This window comes from Colletotrichum spaethianum, assembly GCF_022836535.1.
Source record: "Colletotrichum spaethianum MAFF 239500 DNA, contig37, whole genome shotgun sequence".
In the NCBI taxonomy this organism is placed as follows: domain Eukaryota; kingdom Fungi; phylum Ascomycota; class Sordariomycetes; order Glomerellales; family Glomerellaceae; genus Colletotrichum; species Colletotrichum spaethianum.
This window is the reverse complement of record NW_026054807.1, coordinates 292047-305987: the sequence shown is the minus strand read 5'-3', so window position 1 is coordinate 305987 and position 13941 is coordinate 292047. Positions and strand designations below refer to the sequence as shown.

General features: G+C 47.7%; 4 protein-coding genes across 4 annotated transcripts; 3 read left to right on the top strand and 1 right to left on the bottom strand.

Moving 5' to 3' along the window:
• Window positions 1-536: 536 nt before the first annotated feature.
• Window positions 537-1892, top strand: ColSpa_10666 (guanine deaminase; the record flags this gene model as incomplete). Its single annotated transcript, XM_049276878.1, has 1 exon — window positions 537-1892. The coding sequence occupies one exon, from the start codon at window positions 537-539 to the stop codon at window positions 1890-1892; it is 1356 nt and encodes a 451-aa protein (XP_049132835.1).
• Window positions 1893-4661: 2769 nt separating this feature from the next.
• ColSpa_10665 (uncharacterized protein) lies at window positions 4662-5792 on the top strand (the record flags this gene model as incomplete). The annotated part of the gene is made up of 1 exon (XM_049276877.1): window positions 4662-5792. The coding sequence occupies one exon, from the start codon at window positions 4662-4664 to the stop codon at window positions 5790-5792; it is 1131 nt and encodes a 376-aa protein (XP_049132834.1).
• A 1074-nt stretch (window positions 5793-6866) lies between these two features.
• ColSpa_10664 (PWI domain-containing protein) lies at window positions 6867-8364 on the top strand (the record flags this gene model as incomplete). The annotated part of the gene is made up of 4 exons (XM_049276876.1): window positions 6867-6983; window positions 7207-7549; window positions 7638-8031; window positions 8088-8364. 4 exons carry the CDS (start codon window positions 6867-6869, stop codon window positions 8362-8364), a joined length of 1131 nt encoding a protein of 376 aa, XP_049132833.1.
• An 895-nt stretch (window positions 8365-9259) lies between these two features.
• On the bottom strand, window positions 9260-10357 carry ColSpa_10663 (D-malate dehydrogenase [decarboxylating]; the record flags this gene model as incomplete). Its single annotated transcript, XM_049276875.1, has 1 exon — window positions 9260-10357. The coding sequence occupies one exon, from the start codon at window positions 10355-10357 to the stop codon at window positions 9260-9262; it is 1098 nt and encodes a 365-aa protein (XP_049132832.1).
• Between the last annotated feature and the right edge of the window lie 3584 nt (window positions 10358-13941).

Genomic DNA, 13941 nt, shown 5'->3' with positions numbered 1-13941 from the left:
TCGGCCTCGGGGCAATTCATTAATTTAGACCTGACGACTGAGAAATCTTTTCCATAAGTTGTCAGTAAACGTCTTGCTAGCTTGCGCGTTCTGGGTTTGCAAGGTGTCTACAGCAAGATACTTGAGCAAATTACGACGATGCACTAGACATGGCACTGTGAGTGCTCCAGTTATGCTTAATTGCCAGGAAAACGCATCTGAACCAGTCTGGTTTGAAACCGGTAGATAGGCTAACCCGGTTTAATCGCGTTAGCAGTGTTCATAGAGTGACAAAATTTTAGCTCCGTATGATAACTCAAAAACACTGATAACACGATAAGCTCCCGGGATGATAAGATAAGCCAACGATCCCCTCTCCTTATGTTGCTTTTACATCAGCATCAGCGAGCCATCATTTTTCCTTTTCACACAATAGGATAGCTCAGGGTGACATCTTGCCAGAACGTACTGAGATCTTTCTATCCCCAACGCATTGCCCTTCAGCTCTCGGTGAATCGGTCGATCTCTTTCTGACTCGGCTAGGACTCATTATCAGGATGGTACAAGCCTTAGCTTTTCATGGTGCTCTGATTCACTCCCTTGGTCCTAACCAAGCGGAGATCCTCGAAAACGCAGGTGTCGTCATTGGAGAAGATGGACTGATCTCCGAGTTTTATCCCAATATCTCTGCCGAAGAACTATCGAAGAAGCTGCCTGACAACGTTCATTTTCAAAAGGTTGCAAAGGGCCAATTCTTATCGCCAGGGTTCATCGACACCCATAACCATGCCCCTCAATGGGCCATGCGTTCTCTTGGCCAGGGCCTCCACATCCTCGACTGGCTCGAACAGATTACTTTTCCGCACGAAGCACGCTTCTCGGACCCGATATACGCTGGGAAGGTTTATAGGAGCTGCGTCAAGGGATTCCTCAAGCAGGGAATTACAACTGCGTCCTATTATGGATCCAAACATGCTGAAGCAACACAGATCTTGGCAGATACCTGCAAGAATCTGCACCAACGGGCGTTCGTCGGAAAGTGCAACATGGACCGCAATGCACCGAGCTACCTTCACGATGAGTCCGCTGAATCATCCTTGTTGGAAACTGTAGAATGTATAAAGCACATCCGGCAAATCGATCCGACAGGGCAATTAGTTCGACCTGTCTTGTCGCCACGCTTCGCCATTTGCTGCACACCAGCCTTGCTGGCGGGATTGGGCAAGATGGCAAGCGAAGACCCAGAGTTGGCAATTCAGACACACTTCAACGAAGCTGAGCAGGAGATTAAGGTAACGAGGGATCTATTCCCAGAATTCTCGAGTGAGGCCGACCTTTATCATCACTACGGTCTTCTCAGTCAACGGTCAATTCTTGCGCATTGCACATTTATGACCGAGTATGATATGGATAAGATCCGAGAACACGGATGCGGCGTTTCACACTGCCCAGTTTCAAACATGACGGTTGGCGGGGGCTTCATGGCTGCCTCAATACGCCAGTTCTTGAACAGAGGCATCAAAGTCGGCTTGGGCACCGACAGCGGGGGTGGCTTCTCCTCCAGCATGCTCGACAGCATCCGTCAAGCAATCATAGCCTCCAACGCCCGAGAGGTCATCTCGAGCGGTAAGGACAAGGCGCTGTCTCTGGATGAAGTGTTCTACCTGTCGACTTTGGGTGGTGCCAGCGTATGTTGTCTCGAGGACAAGATTGGCAACTTTGCTGTAGGCAAGGAGTTTGATGCGATATGGGTGACCTGCCCGCTGGATGACGAATTCGGTGTGATGACTGTGCGAGAGGAAGAAGATAGTTTAAGGACGGTCTTCGAAAAGTTTCTCATGACAGGAGATGACCGCAACATTGCTAGGGTCTACGTTCAGGGCAAGCTTGTCAAGGATGAATTGAATGCATGAGTGCTGGTTGTACCACTTACTCTAGCTCGTTGCTGTGACATAACGTTCCCCTATACTCTTGTTTTGGCTTAACCTGATGACTCGACCAGAAGTCGCCTGGCATAATGTAGCATTGAGGAAGGGCTGGAGCTTATTGATCGGTGACTATGAAAGATATTCTCGGAACCCCTCATATCACTTTGTAGAATATCTCAGCTGTTCTCTTCTCATGTTTAACAGGCATGGCCACGTAGGACTGCCCGCAACAACGAGTCCAGATGGAGAGAACGCTGCTTGGCCCGGATTCCACATCAGGCTTGAGCCAATTTCAAGAGAAGGCATGCTTGTGCGTCTCAGATACAGATTGCGTTCCTCAAAGTCTGCGCCATCAAAATCTGCCGATCGTTACAACTCTGTGATCCAACTGTGGATTTGAGGTTCCACTATCTTTGTAGAAAAGTGTGCAAAGCGATCATCCTCGCACATAGCCGCTAGAAACGTGCTTAGAACCCCGAATCCGGTCTAATAAATATGCCGTTTTATATTGCTCTGGTTAAACTTAAAGTTCTCTGCAGGCGGCAAAGCTGAATTCCGGATGAAAATTAGTTATCAAGGAAACCCTCTGGCTTGTGATTAACATTGGACTGCAAAGCTGCACAACCTATTTACAAATTCATGTTCTTCAGTGAGAAGTCTGCAAGCGGAATGTCAAGAGACTTGAGATCAGGGACGGTTGCAGATTCTTCTCTTTTCATTAATATCAGATATCCAACGCTCCTCGTTGCAGAGACACTTCAAGGGTTCTTGCTGCTCCACCTTGCATACTAAATCAGCATGCAAAAATGGGCAGATAGAAACTAGTAGAGCTTATGGTTGATTTTGATTGTTAGTGGGCTGTTAAGCAATGTCACCTTTTGAAGAGTGACTAGTAAACGGTTAGTTTTGATGGCTCAAAGTGACGTTTAATAACCATGGATCTGGGCCCTGATGCTGACCATGTCACCACAATTGCTAATCGAATACCTGGTTGATCAATGACGAAAAAATACGATGTTCGTTCTAAATATCCTTCTACTGTGTAGTGATCCAGCTGTGTGGCGAATCTTATCTTTTTTAGAATTCCTGATCTAGATCGCAAACAGGTATACAAGAACTCAATCAGTCAGTTATACTGCAGTAAGATCGATATCCACATCTGACCTATTTCGTTTCTAAATCTCGGATAATTCATAACGACATGGATGAGACGTCGACTCAGGTCTTGACATTCTCGCTTGTGGATTGTTCCGTGGACCTTGATCTATTTCAAGCTGTCGGGGCTTTGCAAGTATGCTTCTAGTAATAATCCTTGGAAATCGAACACGGACCGCTCTGTGGTTATCCACCTAGATAAGCTCAGCCATCTAGCTTTCGGGGGCCAAAGCATTGATGGGATGAGCTTTGGAGCTAGAGGTTTGGGGCAAAGGGGGAAGTGAAATGAATAGAGGTCAACCCGGCCGGTATTCTAGGTGGACCCTGGAATCATATCCCTGTCAGGATCTCTCGGTCATTCCGAAGGATGTTTGGCGCCCATTGAGGTTTGGGTTGTTTATTTACACTGGTACCATTTGTCGCCCAGGAGCTGGGTGTCTGCACTGCCTCGTAGACCGGAAACGATACAATGGATTCAGTTCATTAGTCTATAGGACTCTTCTTACCTGTACAAAGTAGTCTATAATCTGTTGGCTTGAAAGTTTATCATTGAACGAATCACACACATGGCTAGTGTTCTGACTCGTTGGTCCTCGGATGAGGCCGAATTCGGGGACTTCTCCGTAACTACCGCACGACCCCTGCCTATAAGACATTGTCATTGGGGCTCAAACAACATTAGTTCCTCTGGGGATAAGCTCAGCCTCTAATCCGTACGTGCGTGGATAGTGAGATATCTGCCGTGAAAATAATGAACCCTGGTACTAGTAAGTTCGTAGAAGTTGGTCATTACGTTGCTTCCAGGACAAACTGCACACGCTGACAGATCAATCTTCTCTTATCATGCCTTCATGAACCAAATAACCCTCGCCAAGCACGGTACCAACTGTTGATGCTAGGAACGGGGTAATTACAGGGGCGTATATTGACCAAGACTTCACAGTTCTGGTCCATCTATGGCGTGGATCTAATCCTGATTCCTTACTGGTCTCATCAACATTGTAGTCCCACATGGCTAGGCGGAGCATAGTTGTCACTACGCGGTGACTCCTCCAACATGGCATCCGATGTGTAAAGTGGATTAAATTTGTGGTTTTAGTCCCTTTGACCCCTATATGTCCTCTGGCCGCCGAGTTGAACGACTCGAAATAGATTATATGGGCATATTCGACTGCAAATATAAAGAGCCCATATGATCCTCTAACTTAACCTCTTTTCTATATCAATAACACATCCCACAATCTTTTCCCCCAAAGTCATTCATCATTTTGAGTCTTGATATCTCCGGAATTGAGCTATCCGGCTAATTTGTACACTTCTTACTCTTGTTCACTCTACGCAATTATTCAATTTTGCATGATGAAGTTCCCTCTTTCTACTTTCTTGGCACTCCAAGCCGTGGCCGGCTCGGCCTTATCGGCCACTTTACCTAGCACCAAGCCGCTCACATCCCCCCTCAAGACTATCTTGCGTCCTATCCAGAGACGACAAGACTCAGTCCCCGCTGTCCCTCTCGGGCCAGCCACCTTGATCCCCAAGACTAACGTTACGCTCCCTTATGAGGGGCCTAACGCGACAAATGCTCTAGTCCGAGCCATGATGAAGCACCCGGCCATTTTGATCGAGAATATTGAAACGATTACCGATGTCCAGTGCTCTAACACCGGTGTTGTTCTCAAATTCGGGTTGACCGAGGATTACAATACCTGCTTGAGTGGCTGGCCTTCGAAAGACTTCATCATCATCACGAACCATAACAACGGCTGCGACAGCGAGCACGAGCGCGGTATCTATATTGTTCAGGGATATACATTTGACAACGCCACGCTCACTGTCACAGCCTCAGCAACGAGGGCAGAGATCCGCGACCAGATGAACGATGCTATCATCGACTTTCAACACATTGGCACTGCTACCACAAAACGTGATCTGTCCGGCACTATCTCGGCTGACCTTTCGGGGTCCACCTTGATTGCCACTGATCCTTTAACCATTGTTGCCAATGAAGCGAGGTTAGAAAGCACCATTGGTTTGGCGGGTCATGTTCACTACAACTTCTGGGAGTTCAAGCTCAGCGAGTTTTACATCGACCTAGACTACTCCTCAGCTTTGAACCTCAACATTTCTGCTGCTGTCAGCGCCGAATATTCTACCAACCTGTACAATTACAACCCTCTGTCTGTTTCCGTTTCAGCCTTCACTATCCCCGGCATTATTGACGTCGGCCCTATGGTTGACTTTAGCCTCGGTATTGAGTTTGCTGCATCCGGAACAGTGAAGGCTTCCGTTGACGTCGTCAGTACTATCTCCGACGTCAACGTTCACCTCGACTTCCTCGACGCCAGTAAAACATCAACTACCGGCTGGAAACCCCAGACCAACGTCACAACCGATGTCAATGCTCAAGTTGAACTTCAACTCAATCCTTTCGCTGACCTGACCGTCGCTCTTGGTGTCAAGCTGTTCAACGGGCTGTTGGACATGTCTGCGGGTGTTGAGGCTAAGCCCACGGTCGTAAACGTCTTTGCTTTGGACCTCGACTTTTCCTACACCAGCGCGAGTGGCGTCACCTTCACTAAGCCCACAGAGGACCAGTGCGTCAACGGTGCGTGGTTTGCTAGCAACTTCCACTTCGGTGTTGAGGCGTTCGTCACGCAGTTCTATACCAAGACTTTGTACGAGGTTGATGTGCCAATCTACAAGTCTCAATGCTGGAACTTTGCCAGTTAGAAGGGATTCGGACCTTACAAGATAACCATCAATCAATACTAGAACTTTGGATAAACAAAGAAGCATTACTTTCGTCTCAGACTATCAAATTAACGTCCTCTCTATTCGAGATTTTGGATTCCTGATATGCTCTGTTGCAGTGGTCGCCATATATCTCTCGGTTCGGCGTAACTTGCAAAGGGCATTAGTCAGGACAATGCAGCCAAGTGGCGCAATGAAGGTGACGATGATCCCGCCCGCTCGGAACGCCCTGAACAGTATGACAGCCTTGAAGTATCCCGATACTGTAATTGGGGGCAATCATGGAGGCATCAGCTGAAAGGGCTGGCCGTGGCTAAGAGTGTTGCAGAATGAGATTCATAAAGAGAAATGTTCGGCGAGAATTGCGGAGTATGCATGCAATTCAGCTTAATTTGTGATGACTGTCAATCAAATCAGACCTACTACTCATACACCATCAACACCGTTTTTTCCTCCTCAAATACGTCATGCACCAATGGAGTTTGGGGGAAGAGAGATAGACTCTGGCGTAGCAACTGTCATCGTCTCATTAGCGGGGAAGCTTTTGGGCTAAGCTCCCAGTCATCATTTGTGATCCAGGCTTCCCGCAATTCATTCCCCGCATCGTGCAAAGAGCAGCAATTCACCGACGAGGATACTTTGGTCTCAATATTCGGGGGTTCGGGATTCAAGTTCGTTCACTTGGGACTGCTATTTGCCAGCTCTCCCTGTCGTCGTCCCGTCTCTTATCAGGCCCAAAAACATGCCGGGCACAAGCTGTATTGCGGCGGCATCCCCGCCTCTTGGCGACGTTTTCCCGCTTGCTACCCCGCAACGGCGTCTGTACCATCTCGATTGAGAAAGTTATCCCGCGGCGATGACGGCTCTAGGTGGAAGCCGGTCACCCGGTGACCTGTCAAACAAGTTAATGCTATTCTTGCTGATCTGCTCGGTCGGCTGTCTGGTGAGGGGTTCGCAAGATAAATATGACGAGTGCTGCTGAATGTCCTTGCCGTTGCCCTGAAGCTTCCGTGGCTAGTTATCGAAGTTTCTTCCATACGTAAATCTGTCATCATGTCGTCTACTACTATGAAAGCCGTGAACTACCAAGGACCTTACAAGGTAAAGGTTTCCGATGTATCGATGCCTCGAATCCAGCACCCTGACGATGTCATTGTCAAAGTCACCACAGTAAGCTGAACCATATGTGCTGACCTCGCAGCTCATTGCTCGTCTGACTACTCAGAAACTAACAAGCAACCAAGGCTGCCATTTGTGGCTCAGACCTGCAGTAGGCTCAAAATGTTGATTGAAAATAGAGTGCAGCTACTGAGTTATTTACAGTATGTATGAGGGAAGAACAGCTGCAGAAGCCGGTATCACCTTTGGTAGGCTACCACATGCCACGCCATAGCGCAGAATGCTAACATTCAAAGGGCACGAAAACATGGGAATCATTGAGGAGCTTGGAAGTGGCGTTACGCTCTTGAAAAAGGGTGATCGCGTAGTCATGCCTTTCAACGTTGCTGATGGTCGGTGTCATAACTGTGAGGAGGGACGAACTGCCTTCTGCACAGGTGTGAATCCAGGCTTTGCCGGCGGTGCCTATGGTAAGTCACCAGACATGGAGCAGATCCAGATACAATCTGACAATCGGTCAGGATACGTTGCCATGGGTCCTTACCCTGGAGGTCAGGCACAATACCTCAGAGTACCCTATGCAGACTTCAATGCGTTGAAGCTGCCCCCGGCAAAGAGTTTGAGGCAGACTTCATATTGCTTGCAGGCAAGGATACCTCCCTAGAACTTCTTTCCCCTGAGGTGTTGCTAAGCATATCTTTCCAGATATCTTCCCCACGGGCTGGCATGGTATTGAACTATCTGGCTTCAGGCCTGGTGAGACTGTTGCTGTTTTTGGAGCTGGGCCGGTCGGTTTGATGGCCGCATACTCAGCAGTTTTGCGCGGTGCCTCTAAAGTCTTTGTTGTCGATCGTGTCGTCGAGCGCCTTCGTTCTGCCGAGAAGATTGGATGCACATCTGTTGATTTCACAAAAGGCGATGCTGTTGAGCAAATCAAAGATCTGAACGGCGGAGAAGTTGACCGCTCAGTCGATGCAGTAGGCTACCAAGCTGTCAGCGCTGGCGGCAACACAGAGCAGCCCAACATTGTACTCGAGAACATGATTAAGGTTACGCGCGCTTGCGGTGGACTTGGCATCCCGGGACTTTACGTGCCAAGGTGAGGTTTGTCGCTCTCTATAAAGTAGACATAAGACTAATGTGCCATTTGTGTAGTGACCCAGGTGCGTCCGATGACGCGTCGGCAAAGGGCATGATCAGTCTAAGCTTCGGTAAACTTTTCGAGAAAGGCCTATCTATCGGGACAGGACAATGCAACGTTAAGGCTTACAACAGATACCTGCGCGATCTGATCATCGCAGGCAAGGCCAAGCCAAGTTTCGTAGTTTCTCATCAGATCAACATCGACGACGCAGAGATTGCATATGAGAAGTTTGACAAGAGAATTGATGGTTATACGAAGGTTCTTATCCATCCTAACGGTGGATTCTAGGTGTCAAGCGAGTTGAGTCGGGATCGGCAGTGGTTGTGGCGTTCAATCACAAAACGGCGGCGACAGGCGGTCGGTGTTGTTGGTGTTGACGCACGGATTTTGGCGATAGGTTTGAGCAAACCAGGAAGCTCTGTTCTATTATCAGTATAAAGCCAATTCCATTGTTGCTGCGCGATATGGACCCTTACTGGTTGAGTAGCCGAGGCTATCATACATGCCATGTTAAAACATTGATATGTTGTCAAACATTCGACAAATATTTATACAACAGGGATACCATCACGACTCAATATAGAATATGTCGCTCAAATTCTTACATTCTTACAATTGAAGAACAATCCATGATCACAATCCTTCGTCAAATGTTACCTTATCTTTTCTAGATGTACTGGTTGTGTATGGATCAGCGTAAAGTGGACGAGAATGATAACATGGAAGTAATAGATGTCGTGCACTAGGCGGCGCTGCGGATAATCATTTGTGATTATTCACAGTGTCTTACTAAAATTGAAACATTACCAAATGGGTGAAAAGGTAATAGACTTGAATTAGAAAAGATGATGACTCAATGCATGTGAAGGCGGTCTTCAAATTTGAAATGCACTTGACATCTCGATCAAATACATACAGTGTTGCCACAAAGAAAAACGTCGAGGGAAAATAATGATATGCTGGAGGCCGGGTTTCAGTATGATCTACTATTTACAGTTGGCTATGCATCTACAATATTCCATCCCGCGAGTCGCACCCATGGGAGAGCATTAGCCACGTATTCGTCAGCCTTACCTAGCCTCTCATCATAACATGTGTTTACTTGAAAACTCTTTTGTCTGCTTCTTCAGGTAGCAGAAGAATCCTTAGTCCAATTGCTTCTACTGAGTTCCCTAGAACTAAATCAATTCTTGTCCCCCAGCCCTGCAATTTCCGCCAAAATCGCTTTGCCAAACCCTTCGGTATTACCCGAGCCTTTCATGTCTGGCGTCAAAACATGAGCTTCTGAACGTGCAAGAACATTTTCAATGGCCTTGAGCAAGAGATCCGCAGCTTTTTTAAATCCAAAATGTTGAAGTAGCATCTGCCCTGCCCAGATCATGCCAATGGGGTTGGAAATACCTTTACCAACGATATCCGGAGCACTACCATGGACCGGCTCAAAGAGACTAGGGAACTTTCCTTCTGGATTCAGGTTGGCTGACGGGGCAATACCGATGGTACCAGTACAAGCAGGGCCCAGGTCTGAGAGAATGTCTCCGAAGAGATTGCTGCCAACTACAACGTCGAAAATGTCCGGACGCTGAACAAAGTGCGCAGTCAAAATGTCGATGTGATACTTGTCTAGCTTGACGTCTTGGTAGTTCTTCGCCATCTCCGCGACACGAGAGTCCCAGTAGGGCATCGTGATGCTTATACCGTTGCTCTTTGTGGCGCTGGTGAGACGCTTCCGAGGACGACTCTGTGCCAGATTAAAGGCGTAGTGAAGGACCCTATCGACGCCAACTCTGGTCATAACAGTCTCTTGAATGACAGTTTCGCGATCGGTGCCTTCGAACATCTTGCCTCCGATGCTGCTGTACTCGCCTTCCGTGTTCTCGCGAACGATCCAGAAGTCAATGTCTCCTGGCTTCCGGTTGGCTAATGGCGAAGTCACGCCAGGCATCAGGCGACATGGGCGTAGGTTAATGTACTGATCGAATTCGCGGCGGAACTTGAGAAGGCTGCCCCATAGTGAGATGTCATCGGGAACTTCATCCGGCATGCCAACTGCACCAAAGTAGAGGGCATCGAATTTGAGGAGCTTCTCCTTCCAGTCAGAGGGCATCATCTCGCCGTGTTTGTGGTAGTAGGCACAACTGGCGAAGTCGAACCATTCAAATTCCAGAGAAATGTCAAAGATTTTGGCGACTGATGTAAGGCATTCCACGCCCCATGGCATGACTTCGATGCCAATCCCATCGCCAGGGATAACGGCGATCTTGAGGGACTGAGAAGACATTATGAAGATGCCAAGCGGTTTAGTGATGAAGTGAGTAGGGGCCAAAAATTTTGTGCTTGTTGTTCCATCTTAAATAATGAACAAAAGTTGTGATGTATTCAAAGTTCAGGGTGTTGCGGCGAGGAGAGGGGTCGGCGCCACTTCCGGGCGAAAACCGGACGCGTCAGCGCTTAAATAATGAGCCGCGGAAGCTGTTAGCCTAAACTTTTCCCGATTATACGACGTCACTAATTGGAGGAATAGAAATCTAGCCTCTCAACACGCCGTTATGACATTTTCAGGTTAATCAATGGCTGTTAGGATTATCTGGGCTAAAATCGTATCTGTCAACTAGTCCAGACGTGTTATATCAGAACCCCCTCCCCAAAATATCGGGTTTAACTGACATTCTGGAATTTGCAACTAATTTTTCGACCTCGAGCGTCCCGTCAGCGTCACGACATGGTCGTCATTCTGCGCCATGATTATAATGTGAATCTTCTGGTAGTCAAGCATAAAACTCGCAGAAACTAGCAATTTTTGTGGTTGTTTGTCGTCTAGCAACAACGATTAGTTCAGTTCAACCAAAGGTAAGTTCAAGACATCAAAGCTAGTAACTTCAAATGACGTTTTATAACCGAGCAAGTAAGTTAAACTTATCGCTAGGGTTGCGATCTGGCGGATACAAAATCGACAAAGAAAACGCCGGTGCTTGAGTTGCAACCATCTGCATGGCTTACACTGTGTTTCAGCTAGCTTCTTTTTACAAATCAAACATATAGCAAGTAGTTATTAGCCAATATGGTTCGGATTCTTTGCAGCTAATAGTGAAGCGTCTTAGGGCTAGTTTGGTACTGTTGAAGCACTATATCTATCTTCCGGACATCCAGGGAGGAGACGGTAGTTAAACATAACTTCAAATGGATTACTTCGCAGTCCCAATAACTTTCAGGATAGTCGGAACTTAGGGTGCTCATCCTACTATACCATCATTTAATCATGAGAATTTGCTTCTAAGGGCTAGCCTTCGAAGAATTGATAGTAATCACCGAAAATAGCGATCATCTATCCTATCATATGTATGGATTGTGTCTGTAAAGATAAGAGTCAGCCCAAATAGGTTACTAAAGCAAGGCTCAAAGTCCTGACTACAGGCGTGGGTTGGCTAGCATATATCCATGCAAGTGTACAGACCGATAAAGAGCAAAGTGCTTCTGTTAACTCCCTGCTAGGGCAATCCCGTCTAGATAATCCGTCGTTGGATTTCGTTGTACTAGATAGTCCTCACTGATGCGTATCTATGCCAGCGCCGTTGACGATTTCTAGCAGGGAACCCCATGTGGCTCCGTCAAACATATCGAAAAGATTCTCAGTTCTATCGAATTGATCCAAATATTGATTGGGAAAGTTATGTTGCCGGTCCGGAAAAGTGATTGGTATCGGCGCAAAACAAGGGTTCTCGGGTGTTGCACTGTAGGCGACCAGGTTCGGTGATGTTACAAAACCGTTCGCTTCTTGGTTTCGAGTATTAGATTGCGGTATACAGCTGTATTGAAAAGTGTTCCGCTGACTCTCGTGATCTCCGGCGTTGACACTGTCTTTAATTCCTTGAACTGTGGCCAACAGTGGGCCTCGCGTTGGTTGTGTGAACACCAAAGCGTTATCTCGTGGAGATGTTGGCGCATGACTCTCATGACAAGAGTTTGGTAGAACAGCTGTACAGTTGTTTCTCTTTTGGCGCTTCACGGGACTTCGGATGGCCTGGGTGCACTGAGGTTCCTCTGTTGATCTATCCCCAACCAAGTCCGTGTCCGACCGAACTCCTTTATGCTGTTTTGCACCAACATCAATATCTTGAAGCAACAAAGACAGGACTTCTTTGCAATTTCGTGCCATGGCCCATCGACGCGTCATAATTGTCAATAGTTCAAGGGCTACGCAAATAGCACTACCAGTGTGTTAGCTGATTCCATACTACGAGAGAGTGTGTCACTGACGATTTAGCCTTGGTTTTATTACATAGTTCGAGTCGGGTTGCGAGAGCCAGAACGAGTCCACTCATCCAGACGGCTGACATGTAGCCGGGCCAAAAAAGAGGACCTCCAAATGCCGCATATCGATGCATTGTTTGTATGAGGGTGTTTGCGGCGCCAATGCATGTCTGTAGAGCCTCTCGAAACTCTGCGTGTCTCGAATCCAAGGAAAGAGAAGGGCGGTTGAGAAGAAGAACAGTGTAATGGTACGAAATGAACGGGAACACTGTAGGGTCAGGTGCCAGTGATGGAATGTCGAGAATGATCGGACTGAGGCGTGGCTGGGTCAGATTATTGCCAAACGCAGAAACGTCGGCCTTGAGGAAAAGAACTGCCTGGCTATCCAGATTTCTTGCGTGTATGGACTTGTGGAAGACTTCGAGAATCCTCCCCACTAGTTGTGAGTGGCACACATGGTTTTCTAGGACAGCCTGTGTCTCCTTGCGGTGTCGCAAAATTGCAGCAGATCTACCAGACCCATCACCAAGCTGCAGTCCGTTCGCGTTGTTGCATTCTTCTTTCTCTGCCTCTGGTAGTTTTTCTCTACCTTGTGTCTGTCCAGTTGGTGACGCTGCCAATCTATTGGGGTGGTTGGACGGGAGATGAAGGTTGGTATTGTCTGCGCCCCCAGGCGACAATTCCGATGTAACGACTGGCTCATGAAGCTCTCGATGTCCCGGTAGGCACACGTCAATGTCGGAGTCTTGGACCCCGTTCGGCTGCCCAAGCGACTGGCTGACAAACCGATCAAGGACGTAAAAGCTCCAAAATATGCGTTTGCGCATCGATCGCTGATCTATGGACAGGTGCTCGTAGCGAACAGGGCAGCGGTGCATGCCTGACTGGAAGATCGATTTTAATATCAAGCCACTGACAGATGATGCATGTCGAAGTGACATTGTAGATATGAGATAGACTTGGGCACAAAGTAGTGCCTGGATAGATATTGTGTCGCACCGGAGGGCCAAGAGGCTCAGCGTCGGTAGGAGATCTGATGGAGAGCGTATTGTTGTAGAGCCTATATCGAGCGAGCTATCTTTCTCAAGGCGGGCAATATTGAAGATACACCTGAAAGTGACTAGCAATCCAATTGGACTGTTGCTTTCTCCCACACAGGTTGAGCCTAAGCGATAAAGAGTGTTCAACTCAGTCAGGATTTCCGGACCCTGCAAAAAGGGAACCAAAGGATGCCATATTCTGAAGTATGTGAGGACGAGATCTCTTGCCACGGAATAGTCGGGGAGTTTATCCATGCTATCCAGGAGATCCCTAGCCGTAGAGGGCGAAGATACATAGTCGTTTGAGTCGGTGTGTGGCCCGCGGGTTTCTTCTTGCCTCAGACTTAGTCGGGAATCCTTCGGGTCAATGTTTTCCTCTTCTCCGACAATACAGTCCTGCGGAGATGGACAATGTTCAGGTCTCTTGCTTCTGATATGCTGGCCATTGTCGGACGCTACACCATCCGGTGTTGCAAACGCTCGCTTGACTGTGTCGATGAAATATACGCCAGAAGAGCTGCCAACAAACTGACTTTCCCCATTTGCAAGGGCTCTCAGACTTCCTATTTCGAGT